The sequence below is a fragment of the Uloborus diversus genome, chromosome 8 (genome assembly GCF_026930045.1).
Source record: "Uloborus diversus isolate 005 chromosome 8, Udiv.v.3.1, whole genome shotgun sequence".
NCBI classification, from domain to species: domain Eukaryota; kingdom Metazoa; phylum Arthropoda; class Arachnida; order Araneae; family Uloboridae; genus Uloborus; species Uloborus diversus.
The window spans coordinates 79,976,063-79,991,808 of NC_072738.1; the positions used below are offsets into that span (position 1 = coordinate 79,976,063).

The 15,746-nt window shown below is 34.7% G+C and overlaps 1 protein-coding gene across 1 annotated transcript in view; it reads right to left on the reverse strand.

Moving 5' to 3' along the window:
- The window catches only part of LOC129228444 (homeobox protein unc-4 homolog), a 93,566-nt gene that overhangs the window by 53,458 nt on the left and 24,362 nt on the right, over window positions 1-15,746 (reverse strand). The window contains exon 2 of the mRNA XM_054863125.1: window positions 4,163-4,413. Coding sequence (XP_054719100.1) covers window positions 4,163-4,413 — 251 coding nt within the window. The remainder of the gene's footprint in view (window positions 1-4,162; window positions 4,414-15,746) is intronic.

Consider the following 15,746-nt stretch of genomic DNA (forward strand, 5'->3'; position numbering starts at 1 on the left):
AAACATTTAGAATACAAATAAGCTTAATACTAAACAAATAAATACTGCATTAAATAATCGTAGGACTCAATTAATATTCAAAATGTTAATAACAAGAGCTTTATCATGTAATGAAAGCAAAAACAATTTTTGACTTACAATAAAATATTACAATTTGTTTATCAAGTTTTTGAAATTGCTTGTATTATTATATTCTTCGATTTTCAGAGGCAATTTTTTGTTGACTGAAATAGATATCATGTGTTATACTACATACATAGTTAAAATATTACTAGATAGATGGCGCTAAAAGCAGAGTAAATATTTGACCATTTTACTTGCCCCGCTATTTCACTTTGCCCCACGTTCCCCTACATATGAAAGTTTTTATGCGCTCCAATTTTCCAATTGAGATTTATTGCAGTCGAAAGTCCAGCACTTAAAAAAATTCTTCTTCCTTACTATACAATGTTGCCTCATTTCAAGAAAAAGCGTTCAAAAAAGAAGAAAAGAAAGAAAAACGCGAAACATTTTTATCGCTCCCGCCTTTTATACGTGATGTGTACTTAGTTTGACGATCGGCTTTATTCCTAACTCCATTTTCCCATCGTAATAACAGTTGCCGACTATTCGATTGCAGACTTGGGATAATTGCCGAATGGCTGAAGCTATTTCCTGTGCATCCCAACGACACGTAAGCAGGTGGTGGTACTACACGCGTTTCACGCTGTCGCGGTAAAAGTTAGGGGGAAATTGCCTCTTTATGATGGGTGTATAAAAACCGTCAAGTGTAAAAGAGCTATTATTAACGACTCGTGTGAAAGTCTTCGCAGAATTTTCAGAGTTTGCAAGTCTTTTCTTTCAAGTCTGTGTACAAGTGTTAGACAGGACTGACAATGCTCGAAAATCTTATTTTTATCCATTTCTTGATTTTACTCCTTTTGCCATGGTTACGCATATTTTTTGCCCTAAACGAACACAACTTCGTATCTTCTCAATTTCTGTTCCGTTGATTTTTAATTTTAGCTTTGAATGATAAATATAGGTCCTGCCTTTTCTTTCCTCGGAAGTTCATCTTCAGGGCGATTCTCGAAAAAATATCCCGTGCATAACGCTAAGTTTTTTATTTTATTCAAGTAACTATTAATTAAATATGAGATTAACTTTTATGATTTGATAGTATATTAAAGCATGTATTATTCCCCAACAGTAATTTTTTTTGAAGGTTTTGGTTAGCTGGAAAAAATAAAAAAACTTAGCGTTACGCACGGGACATTTTTTTGAGAATCGCCCTTCAGCTTACTACCAAACGGCACGAACTAGAGGGTCACGGATTTGAACAAAATTCTAGATATAGGTCAATTTCCACTAGGTATGACCCGAGGTAACGCGGTTTGACTGCATAGGTCCTAGTTTGGCTGCAAAGAGGGTCCAAAGTTGGTAATTTGGGCCTAGAAATACAATGGAGTTTCCTTCAAAATTATCATCTTTACCATCACTTTGTCTGCTATTGTACTGCAGTATGAGACATTTGTATGCCCTTACATTTGAATTAATTACTTTGAATACTAATTTTGAATAAGTGGCTCTCAAATGTAAATTGGATACTACTTTTAATTTCAATATTTTGAATGCCGAAATAACATAGTCACCGGATATTTATCGTTTGCAAAGGAATCAAATTATTTTCGTTTTATATTAATCATCTGCTAGTATAAAGTATTTATCGTTTGCTAATTAAAACATGTACTTGATATTTTGTGTCTGCTATCATACATGTTCCACAACGATAAGCAAAAAATGGGAGGGGGGAGCTCTAATTTATCGCACATGACACATAAAAAAAAACAAAAATACAATATCATTTTGACTTTTTAAGTAACTTAAAAAATGCCCATGAATAAATAGGTGTACATCCTTCCACTCGTTTTACTAAAAATGGATGCCAATTATGTTGGAAGACAGAACATAGTATCTTAAGTCTGAAATTCCAATGGAAACGCCATTGTATTTCTGGGGCAAAACTAGCAACTTTGGACCCTCATTGCAGCCAAAGTAGGGCCTATGCAGTCAAATCGCTTTACCTTGGCTCTTATCTAGTGGAAATGGAACTATATCTAGAATATTGTCCAAATCCGTGAACCTCAAAGTCGTGCCGCTTGGTCGTTAGCTTTAACCAGATTCGTCATTTAGAATTTTACAGGGGAGTTCAAATGCTATGTACTCGGTGCAAATTATACCTAAAAATAACGAAAACCGCTTCCACTTTTATGTAAATACATTAATTTCTCAAAACCAGGGGGGGGATCAATTGCTCCCTCCTCTGACCCCTCTTAACAAAGGGCCTGGCTTTTGCATTGTCTTCGCATGATTCATTTAATATCTATTTTCTTTAATAGGTTTGTTACAAACGGTAATTTCATCTGCCAAGCGAAAAGTTATGGTAAATTCATTTATTGTGATAATCATTCTCTTTCTCCCACTTTAAATTGTTCTTCCTTCACTACTACGATTATTTTGTGTAGGACAAGGTATCGCTTTGTCTATCCATAATAAATGTTTGAAACATGACACAAATGCGGCACAGCGAACCCCCTGGTAAGACGCCACAGTTCCGCAACTTCGTGACTGATTCGCGGTCAACTACCTCTAAGTCGGCAGGATGGCATTTTGTAATACCAAGATTAAAGTACCAACAAATATGACTAAATTAAGTTATCCTTTTTGAAAATTTATGTAAGCATCAGTCCGAGCCGTGTGTGTAATCCAGTAAAAGTTACGTATTTCTTTCTCACCAGTTGAGTAAATTTTCATCATGATGCCTTACGATTATAAACGCATGAGCGTGGAAAAAGCATAATTAGGGGTTAGGAAAATGAATTAAAAACCTTTGAGAGGAATTTCGTTCCTTACTCACTCAGTGCAAGGGTCTAGAGGGAATATCATGATATGGAGCATGTTCTGCAGCATGGAAGTGGTGCCCTGGTGTTCCTTGAGGGTAAACAAACAGCTATGCGATACCTAGATGTAATGACAGATCAAGTGCACTCTGCAATGTTGCATTTTTATCCTGATGGCGACAGATACTTCATGGACGATAATGAACTATATATCGTGCCAGAAGTATTGAAAATGGGTTTTTCTGAGCATCAATCTGACTTCCAACACCTTCTCTGGCCACCGCATAGCCCTCATCTTAACCCCATAGAAAATGTGTGGGGTATCGTGGAAAAACGCAGCCGACAGTACTCTCCCTTTCCATCTAATTTACAAGATCCATAACGCTGCATAGCCAATGTATGGTATTCTGTGGATGTAATTGTAAAGAAGCTTGTAGGCTCGATGCCCAAACGAATCAGAGCAGTTATCCGTGCAAAAGATAGTCTTAATCTTGGTTTTATAATTCATTGGCCCGTGAGAGTAGCTTCTCATGCTGGATATTGAGCTTGGATCTTCTTTATGAAAAGAAGAACTCCTAACCCATGCTGTGGACTGGAGGGAAAATGGTTGACTCCGATTGCTGGATTTTCAAACCTCCGACTCCGACTACAAAGAAAGTTATAAAAAAAAAGCAAGCTAGCGGGTAAGCGCCGGCAGCTATTTCAAAAAGTTTGATAAATAATCAAGCCAGCTGGTTGCCAATGGCAGTGATTTTCTTATCAGTAGGCCTTTATGCAATCAAACAATTGATCATCAGTTTTTCGTTTCTTTTTTTTTTTAATGTAAGTAGAATAAATAAAAATTAAAGAAAAAAAGAAGCGCGGAATCGCAGTCGGCATGTCTTCTAAGGACTCCGACTCCTTCACCCCAAAATGAGTTCGCCTCTGACTCTTCGACCCCGACAGCACAGCCCTGCTCCTAGCCATTAGATAACATGGGACAAAATAAAAATATTGGCAGAAATTAATCAGGTGAAATTTCAAAAACGATTGCACACAGAGCAGCCTGAATCATCCCCTGAATTTCGGTGGTGAAATGAATCCTCAAGCATTCAGTTCGCGGGACTTTGTATATTTATTTAAGCTTCCTAAGGTCATCTCGTCATTGAAATGTAAAATCTCGGTCTGAATCAGACTGAGAAGGTAATCCCAAGAATTTAAACACCTGAGATAAATCAGGCGTTGTTCTAAATTAGAATATTACATAATAAGGAACATTTTGTAGTTTCGAAAATTGCAAGTACCTGTACTCTAGACTCTACTAAGTCTAGCCTCGATGCCAAAGCCTCCCTCATAAACACGTCGGGGTAGTGTGAAGCCTCGAACGCCTTCTCCAACTCCTCCAACTGCCACCCGTTGAAGTTGGTACGCGTCCTCCTGCGCTTCTCGTCTTCGTCCTCCCCGTCGTCCTCTGCGCCCTCCTCCTGAAGGTGGCGCCTCCTTCTACTGCTGTCATCGTGCTGTGGCTGGGAAGACGGTTGCCCCAAGGAGGACACTGAAAAACAAAAAAAGAAGAGTGAAGTAAACGGTACTCAAATTTCTGTGAATTGAAGCTCAATTTTTTAGAGTATAAAATTTCTGCATGTGTTTTAATGTTCGAATACTAAGCTGTCGATTTGGTTATTTCAGAAGGAAAGGACCTATATTACTATCTGACCACGTTTACAATGGAATTGGCGAGCGATCAGTTACGACGAGTCTATATGAATGAGGGGGGAAAGGAATACCTTGATGCGCATGTTTCGTCCGTTTCAATGCGACTCTGCTTAATTCGGAGACTAACAAACATCTGTAACTGCACAATGCAAAAAAAAAACTTTTGTATTACTGATGAACACGGAAATATTTTACTTTCCGTACTAAAAATTTATTTTCTTGCTGTGACATGAATGTAAATTGAAATTTGTTACAAAATAACAATAATAATATTTCGGAAAAGAAAAAAAATGTTTACAATTTTAAAGGTTGATGTTAGCCTGTGGGAGAACATAAGATTTTCTGAGATACGTGCTGGGGACGTGCTATACCAGAGGCGTGCAGACAAATTTTGGAGCCCATCACACATGACTTTTACGGGCCTCCCTCCGTATTGTTTACCCCTGCGTCCCTACATATATTTCACCCCTCATTTTAAAAATCTCGAGCTCCTTTCAGACCCGCGCCAACAGGGCCCCCTCCTGACAAGGTTCTCCCCCACTCCTCGTGCAGCCCTTGGCTATACCGTGGAAAGTCGTCACATTCACACAAAGTATACAAAAAAAAAAAAAAAAAATCCTGACGAAGTAGAAGAAAAGTAACTACAGTTTTGAAATGAAAAATGCCGATTAGGGTGTCGCCCCAAAAATGAAAGTCGATTTATCAAGTCGCACACCGTCTTTTATATTTCGTTTTATGTCAAAACAATTGAGGGAAAAAAGTTTCATATAATTTGAACAACGGCAACCCAAGCGACTTGCGTTTGAAAGTGTAAAACAGCACTTGTATACTAACCGAATGAAAAAAAAAACTTTTTTTAAAGCTCGAAATTTCGCGTTGATAAAACTTTGTCCCTATACCCTATACATGTATCACAAACGCATTTATTCAAATCAAAAAACGTTTTTAAGTATCCCACACTAGGCCTAAAATTTAATTTTCTTCAGTAGTTGGTTTTATCTATACATTTTTTTTTTTCAATTTAAGAAATTTTTTTAGAAATCATCAAGTATCAATTAGCGTTGCATAGAAAATTTAAGTCTCCCACATAGCACTCAACGAAATTGATATTTCAAGTTTGAGTTAAATTTTTCCTTTTTTTTCATTTTCATTTGTAAATGTTGATTCAAAAATATATTCGCTAATAATTTTTGAATTTGATATTTTATTTGAATTTATATGCAATCTTTAAAAAGATAGACAGAAAAAATCAATTTTTTGAATTAAAGTATAAACTAAAGGCTGTGGTAAATTGACGCTCGGCGACTTGTTTACTTTCTACCCGTTGAGAAAAAAAATTGCTTACGTGGTTGCCATATTTGCTCCTCATGCTTTAATAGTGCATTTTGATGGAACTTTTAATGTTTTTAACTGACTTCATATTATTAATTTTTCATATTATTTCACATTTGAATTGTAATTTTTTATGGTTTAATTTATCTATTCGAAGATTGTTTGTTATTTGAATGAAAAGTTTAAAGCTGTTCATTGTTTTTTTTTTCCTAAATTTATTGTATGGAGATAAAACCACTCTATAAACTAACGCTAGCCCTGCAAGGTCTAATTACCACACAGGCCGACTAGACCCGGGCCTTATCTTTCTAAGTGGACACTTTTCTTTTTTTTTAAAGACTTATGCATCGCATTAAAACTAAACGAACAAAATATGTATTTTTTTAATGATAAAATAATTGTGGCGTATTAATTGGAAAAATAAAATTCCTTTAAAGGAGGTTTATTCACTTTGCCAGTAGCGAGTTTACAATTCCACAATTGCGAAGGACCCCCTATGGCCATGGTGTCCCCAAAGGCGGTTCATAGTTCTGTGATAAACAGAAGCAGCCCCAGAACTTCATTCCGACGGGTCCCCAAACGTGTAAACCAGCCATTGCATTCTGATATAGAATTTTTTTTTTCTTTGGGGGGGGGGGGGGGTCCAAACCATTGATGAACTTGGGCCTCACTTTTAATTACTCGGACCCTGGAACTATAAACGACGTACTAACTTCTCTTCTAGCAAAGAAAAAAAAAAAAAGATTAATATCTCCGCAACCACAAGAATGACACAACAAGTCAAGTATTAGATTTCATGTTCAACTGTCAGTTCTTGTGACTCAGTTAAATATAGATTTCACTGTCACTTGCGGCATTCAAAATCGATAAGTTACGTAAACATGTTTTGTGCATAATAAGCTGCTTTGATAACTGTGCACGCTTTTGTGACGTAAGAAAAATTGATCACCGCATATATAGTATAGAAGTGCTTATGCGTAATAAATGGTAATTTTCCTGTTTGACTATACAACAGTTTGTCTTGTTTTTTTTAAAAAAACTATTGGTGTACTTATTTGCAGTAGGGTTTCGTCCCCCCCCCCCTTTTTTTGCCGCAGTATGCAGAAAACAAGGACTCACGAAATGTTTTGATTTTTGAATTTTTAAAGATAAACACATTTTATAAGTGTATCAAGCACATTTTCATCAGATACAGAAACGATTATCGAATTCAAATTAATTAACACTGATTTTAATGAACATAGGTGTTTAAAATTTTTCGCGATGGTTTAAAATTTCAATTCCTACGTGAGTTTTAATTCAAAATTGGTATAAAAAATACCGTTAAATATTTATCAAAAGGTAAGGAAGACGAATATTATAGCATTGAAAGATCATAAAAGTGTCAAATAAATTTAGAAAAAAGTTTGAATTCCAGATTTAAATATTTTACATTATTTAGTGAGATGGAATTGAAAATTAAATAGCAGTGAAACTGCTTTAATAAAGTGGTATGGGCAAAATAGGAGTATATTATATTTTCATTTTTGTGTCTTTTGACCGGCATTTAGAGAGAAGTAGATTAATAATTCGTTTTTTTTAAATTAAATTAAATTGATTTTTATTTTTGAGGTTTCAGGTCTGAAGCGATTATAAGTAATCCATGGAAGAAAAAAAATAATATTTTTGTTTGTTGAAATAACCTCAAGGAAAATAAGTTTATTTGTAATCAATGACACAAGAAAGAACGACAGCGCTAAGTATTTAGAAATAAAAAAAAAATGTTGAATCAATTACAAGTTTAAAATATTGCACGATTATTATCAACGACATTTTGCAGTATTGATTTAAATAAACCACTTTATGCTTAAGCGCAATGCCTGTAAAAATAATGTCAGTGTAGTAAATGCAAATTGTTTTCAAACCACCATTCCTATTGGTGATTCCTTCTCAACATTTTTTTCAAACAGCACAGTATTTCAGTCTTCAATAGAACTTGTAAGAAGAAGAAGTTTAGTAGAACTTTCGCTGCAAAAGAATGTCTGTTTCCCATAAGAACATTCCTAATTCACTTTTAATTAAAACTTAAAAGATTATAGCGAATCTGTAAAGTTGATATTTTGTTTATCTAACAGTTAAACATTCCTTATCAAGTGTAAAATCAATTTATGCATTATAAAGTATTATATTTATATTAAAACTCGGTAATGTTGAAAAATAGCGTCATATTTTTGAGAATAATATCCACGTACTAATAGTAGCCAGTTAAAAACCGAGAAAAAAAAATTACAAAACATTCTTTACTACGTTATGTCCAGTTACCTGAAGCTGCTATTTAATTACCAGGTATTTGATTTATTAATGAACTCACATTTTGGATGTCTCCATCAGTTTCCCGTGCATATTTATTATATTCGAAGCATTCCAAATCTTAGGATATATTGTTAAGGCATATAATTCCACTCATTTTTCATACGATAAACTAAGAATTTATCTCCTTAAATCGCTTGATAATCTCTCTATTTAATTTCAATTCTGGAAGGCCAGTCGCTCTAATGTTTCCGATTACTTACCAGAAAATGCGAAAGTAATTCATTTGCATTTTCTCGATTAAGCGAAGCGTGCAAAAGAATTATCATAATTTAGAAAGAACGCAGCGACTTAGCCTCTTCCCGGGAGAATCAGTAAATGACGGCACAAAATGCTGGATACAATTCATCAGCTCTTCTTCTTCGATTGTTTTCAATTACTATTAAATAGGTAACGCTACGACTTTGATATCGTGAATTTTTACTACCCCTTTCCATTTATTTTAACGATCTGACACTCGCCCACTAAACTTTATTTGATCGTTTATCGATAAAGACTCGAGTAATGGAGATATTCGCCAGAAGGAGAGAGAAACGCCGAGGAAAAAAAATAAATAACTACAACTTTAAACGCACACGTAAGCTAGAGCCCCCAGGCGGCGACGGAGGAAGACACATTGCAGCCGGCAGATGGCGTTAGTGAAGCTATAAATAAAATTACCGCCACTCTGCGAACTGTAATTAAGTCATTAACGAGAGTAAACTTTGATGGACGACCGCTCGCTTCGCAAATTGTTTTTGCGCAACGAATTTTTCTTTTCCTTTTTTACTTTTAATTATACGATTTTTTTCCAGCGAAAGTCTCAGAGTAAAGGAGAGAGGCCTCTTCAATTAATTATTTGAGTTAGCGATGAAAATTTTAGGGCTAAAACGAGTCGTGAATTTCTATTAGCGCCTTCGGATCTTCGAAGGATCTAAGATTCCAGGAGGACTATTTTTATAATGAATGGACGCCAAAGTGTCTCAACTGCATTTTTATTAATGGTGCATCTGTAATTAATTCTTTTATTACTCCAAGTTCTGATAATAAATGCGATAATTACTTTGTATTACGTTGTACGTTGATTGTTTATAATACGATATGTAAGCGTATTATGGGAGAAAAATGAATGTTCTACGTTTAGTTTTTACTTTTTGCGACGTTACTAAAATAGGGTCAATTGGGATAATAGGAAACAGAATGGACTTTATTCTGGACACTTTTCAATTTCTTAAAGATTTCATCATTTGACATTGTATAATGAATTATTAAATTTATTTATTTTCTCTATATCATTTATTTATAACTCCCCTAGTATGTAAGTATACATTTCATTAGAATATTGATTATATTTTATTTTTTTAATGCAAACTATAAACAAAAATAGTATTCAAATGAATTTTGAAATGAAGATTCTATGCCTTGTAGAACTGAAGCAGTAATAAAAAGTAATGGTTTTCCTACAAAATATTGACTAAATAATTGATTTAATATTGAATACATATTTAGGAAATTATATTATGCTATCATTATTGTAACATTTGCTATTGTTTAATAATTGGAAATAAGAAAAATGTATGATATTCACATGTGAAATGAATATATATAAGGGAAGGTTGCCGTCAATGAACCGGTTCCATGACTGGACTTCGAAGATATTTTCCCCACCAGAGTTTTCTCAGGCACGAAATCAGTTTTACTGTCTTCTTTTGTCTCAAAACTGTCCAATACAGAATCGTCAAGGAGCTTGAATCAATGCATCATATTGTTTAACGTCCAAATAAGATTTCTACTGTTCACTTAATAATGATTGACATTTATATTTTGCTTTTACATGCTTTGAATATTACTAAACAGCTAAATGGGAACATTGACTTGAAATAATACATTTTCAAGTACAATTCCCCATGTTTAAAGTTTCATGATGAATCGTCACAGCAGTGACAACTATGAAAGCATTTAAAATAATGCAGTTGCTATCATTGAACCTCTAGGTGTTTCTATGAATGAACCAGCTAACAATGTGGTTCATTCATAAATCCTACAAATATTATAAAAGTTTCGTCTTATTAAAATTATTAATTATAAATATTATGAATATTATTAAAGGTTCGATCTTTAATAATTAATCAATCTTTTTAAATAAGTGTGATAATGATGAAAAATTATTTTTAATATAAGTTTTGGAAACTCCCCTCAGTTATTATATTTTCAACTTAAAACTTATGTAGTCGATTCAGTATTTGTTAAAGTACATTTTAATACAGTGTCAAGTACGTTTGTTGTTCGAAAAAAAATACCAAAATAAGTAAAATAAAGGCAGTGGATAACTGAGGGCATGTAACGTGCTATAGCAAACTCCTTGTGGTCAAGTAAAATCTTTGGATCAAAATTTGAACTTGGATGAAACAGGACACTCAATTGTTTAAAAGAGGCCCCATGACATTTTATCTAAGAAGAGTAAGACACGTATTAGAAAATATCATTGGTGAGCGAGGTCTGGTGAAAACCAGGGCTGTGGAGTCGGAGTCGGAGTCAAAGAGTCGGAGTCGGACTGATTTTGGGGTAAAGGAGTCGGAGTCGGAGTTGTTAGAAAACAAGCCGACTCCGACTCCGGGTTTATTTTTTTCTTTCCTTTTTACTGACTCTCCTTGCATTTTTTAAAAACTGACTACCAATTGTTTCGATTACATGTATAAAAAAATACTAATGAAAAAATAATTGCCATTATGGCAATCAGCTAGCTTGAGTGCTTACCGAATTTTCTGTAGCCGTCCCCAGTTTGCTGGCTTTTTAACTTAACTAATAGCAACTGTCAGCAAACGATTTTGTTGCCTAACAATTTCAAGTAATCACTTTCAAATAAAAATAGAAATGTAGTGTTTTGTTCAATCTCAGTTATAAAATAGTAAAGGGAACATAACAATTTAGTAAGTCGAGGCCCGTAGCTCAGTTGGACACTTTTGAGGGTAAACGGCAAATTCAAATAAGTTCTGGCGCGAAAGCACCAATCCAAAAGATCCAATGAAATAATCTAATGTTTTTTTTTTTCTTTATTAAGACTATTTCTATAAGCTTGGTTCTCACTAAAAAGTATGGAACAAAATAAGTGTAAATGATTTCTTGATTACAACACTCAATAATTGCAGTTAATCTTAAAATCTTCATATTAAGGTTAATTCTAAAGCAGCCAATAAATTGAAAATGTAGTGAAGAAGAAATATAAGTACGGTAAAATCTATTCGACAAATTTGTATACCGCCGCATTTTGTGTAAAATTAGCTCCTGGCGTATATGTGCCCTATTTTCGTTGAAATTTTATTGATGAAATATAATTTAAAATACATTCGCGAAAATTTTCAGAATTAAAGTATTTATATTTTTTATAAACTCTGAAATTAACTTTGGGTGTCATCTACCAGATGAGTGTCACCCGGGGCAAACCACCCCCTCTCAAGAACTTGGATTTAGAAAAAAAGCTTTTTTTTCTCTCAAGTTACAGCTTTCAAAAATTAAAAGCACACGATTTGATCAATATCTATTTGTTAAACATTAAAGGGGGGTAAATTACAGAGAATCCTTTTCAATTTTTTTTTTAAAGGGATTTTTAAGTCATCTCACTTTTTAATCGTAACTATTGGAAAATTTGATTTTTTAATTGAATTTCTAACGTCGTATGCGTCTTGGGTTTACAATAAAAAACAAAATACGAAATTGTTACAAAGAGGAATTAATATTTCAATCTTTGTTTAGAGGTTGTCCCCCTTCCCCTGAAGGGTGAGAGGGAGTTGAAAAAATACAATAAAAAAAATTAAAAAAATTTGGAGTCGGAGTTGGAGTCGGAGTCGGGCGTTTCAAAACTCCAGGAGTCGGAGTCGGGGTCGGAGTCGGTCAGTTTCATTCCGACTCCGCAGCCCTGGTGAAAACAGCTGTGTTGTGTGAGTCCTGAGAGGTTTTTATGTTTCTCCCATGATAAAAAATACTTTTAAAAAAATTCTCTTTTTGAATAACTTACTATTATTTGTAATGTTTGTTTATCTCCTGTAATAACAATTTATATTTTACGGTTTGATTTTCTTAGTTGAGAATGCAGTCCATCGATGGAAACTTGGTCCACCCATAGCAACTGGTTCCCATGAATGCACCACATGCTAAAATATTTCTTTTTATTTTTTATTGAACACATTTAACATTAAAGCGAATATTTTTATTAATGGAACAATATATTGAATAATTATTCCTATCGTCAATATAAAGTTTAAGTCTGAACTACTTCCTAAAAAAGATCAAAGTGTTATGTGATTAATTGACGGCAATCTTCCCCTACATATTACAGTAGTTATAAATAAATGACTTAAGTGAAATAAATAAATCTAATAATTCATTGCACAGTGTTAAACCCTTATAAAATTGAAAAGTGTCCAGAATTAAGTCCACTAGTGTAGATCTGAAAATTTTGATTATGTGTTACCGAATGAAAAAGTGTTTGCATTCACTCAGCGTATCCCCTTTTACCCCAGAGGTTAGGGGGCAAATGGAAGCAGTGGTTAATTTTTCCATGAGGCGGTTGTAGATAGTTAATCTCAAAAACACAATCAGTTTAGAAGCTAAAGAAGCTCTACATCAACAGTACCGTATACAGTGGCGTACCTAGCTCAGGTGACATCCGGTGAGATAATTTGCGGTGTCACCCCTCCCCCTCCCTAAAAACGCATTTTTTTTTATACATGAAAAAACGAAATGCTTAAAATCAATTTGGCATCACTTCCCTCTAAAAGGTGTCTCACAACGCAAGCGCTCCCCTCCCCCCGTGAAGATACAAATGTGTTTGATAGAGTAAATACAGTTGAAAAAAGGGGGGAGATTTCTGAATTTAAGTACTTAAATTTTTCAAAAAATTGCAATTTGATTTCGGGTGTCACCCCCCATACCCATAGGTCTCACGCTACTTTCTGAACTATGCGCATGCAATCTGAAATCTTTTAAAAAGAAAAATCATACAAACATTACATTATATGCGCTAAATTTAGGAAAAATGTATATACATGAGTGTTATTTGCATCAAACTGTTTTCTTACAAAAAAAAAAAGGAAGGAAGACAAAATTGTTTCCATTACCTCATTAAAGAATGCATGTGGTGAATTGCATTTGCACCTAAATTACGCGTCAAAAATTGAAGGGAAGGGAAAATACATAATTAAATATCTTTAGTAACCTTCCACGCCACAAATAACGACAATTAAAGCTACTTGAGAACAGTTACTTTGACCAGCTCTGCCATTGAAGACCAGCTCTGCAGAGGAAAATGTAAGATTACTAACAAGTTACCATACCCAAGTATGAATCACCGATTGGAATAAAACTTTCCCTTTATAGTGTTATTATTGTTCAACTTCAATTTTGTAGAAACTAAAATTTTAATTGGTGATTGACCTAATTGAAGGAAATGTAGAGAAATTCGATTTGAAAATTGAAATAATGCCAGGACAAAATTAAACCCTAATTTGGCTGGAAAATTTATTAGAGAGTATGAGCAGAGAAGTCTTATTGCCTTGTAAAAAAGTTTTTTTTTTTTTTTTTTTTTACAATGGCAACTCCGAAACGCGTGTTTGCAATAAATATGCATCTGCTTTTGCATACACTGTAAAAACGATTCAGAAACGTTCCTGGAAAATAATAGGCAGCTGATGTGCCCAATTTCTACCATTAATATATCTTACAAAAACCAGGAACGTTTTCTGATAAAAGTCAGTAACCTTTCTGAAATATTAAGAAATCTCTCCTATTAAAGCCAGTCGTGAACCTTCTAGAAAAATTAAATAGGTTTAATTTATTCGATTAGAACCTTCTTGATTTACCAAGAAAGCTCCAGAGGTATTAGAGCAACCACGGCCACGCGAAAATTGCAAGCAAGAACCAAGCATACTTCTTGCCTGCAATTCCAGCCTCGCAAAGCTGTAGCTATCCAGTGACTTATTTGCTCCCATTGGAAGCTTAGTCAATCCGGACGGGCCATAAACATTCTAAAGCCGATACACTTAATAAACACGCTCCGTCAATATTTAAACTGGTAGCAAAAAATATTTTTCACACCAGTGCAAGGTCTGCATTCGTGCATCTTTTAGGAATTCAGGAAACTTTTTTGCGAAGATACTTGATTTTTTGGGGAAATAGGTGAAAAACTCTGAAATCACGAAACGTACCACGGAAATAACCAGTAACGTTTCGGAATTTTTTTACAGTGTATTTATACTTCTTTTAACGTTGTTGTTTCACGTTTTAATGCACCATTGTTATAAATTTCTTACCTTTCTTGTTTTCATAGAAACAAAAATAAAATTTCAACAGATTTAAATATAAAAACCTGTAATGTCATTGATTTGAAAAAAAATATTATTTAAATATGAACAACATATAGTTTAAGGGCCCATGAGTGGCAGACCTACGTCATAGTATAAAGGCCCAAAATTTTTCTGCGTAAGGACATCACAGCATTTAAGAAAGCTTAGCTATTACTGAAGCTGAGTCGCACTGACTTTAAAAGGAAACATGTAGCAAAGGTGCGTAAAACTGCTGCGAAAACTGAATATCATAAACTCATTCCATGTCACATGATCTGGTCGTCCCCATCCAACCATCTCCGATTAGGAGGACGTTCTAGAGCATGCAAAGGCATACACTGTTAAAACTACATGTTGCATTTGGCACCTTTCAAATGTGAAAAGCTTGTTCACCAGCGGCACTCTTTACGGTGCCGAAATTGCACTCTTAACACGGGCGAAAAACCGGCACCCTTCACCCAGCGTGCACCGCGGTGAAAAACGGAACCCTGTGGCAGAACATTGGCACCCTGTGTTTCCTGTTGCTGAGCCTCCCCCCCCCCGCCCCCCTCGGTTTTGTGTGCATTTCCGTAAGCAATTGTATACATTATTATTTATTATTTTGAGTTATAAAAAACTAAGTCTTGGTACATTTTCCACATTGAATACTTCTGAAAATGATTAAAACTTGTACTTTAAGGCATTTGATCACATTCAACTTTCGAACATAGTTTAGAAGTGTTCATGACTTAAATTTGTCTGCCGTGCACTAATTTTCGTACATCCACTTGGATTGCTCAGTAATTTTAATATGTTATTGACTTTTACTGCAGCACGATCGTACCGAAAATGAAGAGCGTAGGTACTATTTGTAAATCATTTACACGAACAATAAATATTCAATTATATTGCAATCATGGAAAAATAAAATCGTTTCATCGCGTTCGAAATTTCAATCAAGAGCACCATATTAGTACGTACGTATATATGATTCGACATTTGAATATCCGTACACTGTTATAACCAGAGGTTCCAGACGAGTGAATATATTCCCCCTAAGGTGAAAGCATGGTGACCAAGGGTGCCATACTGGCCAGGATGTAAAGCAGAGGTGCGAAAGTAGCAGACAGTCGTAGACAGGGGTGCCAAAACAGCAAGCAATCGTTAAATGACTTGCTGGCGCATGCGCTTC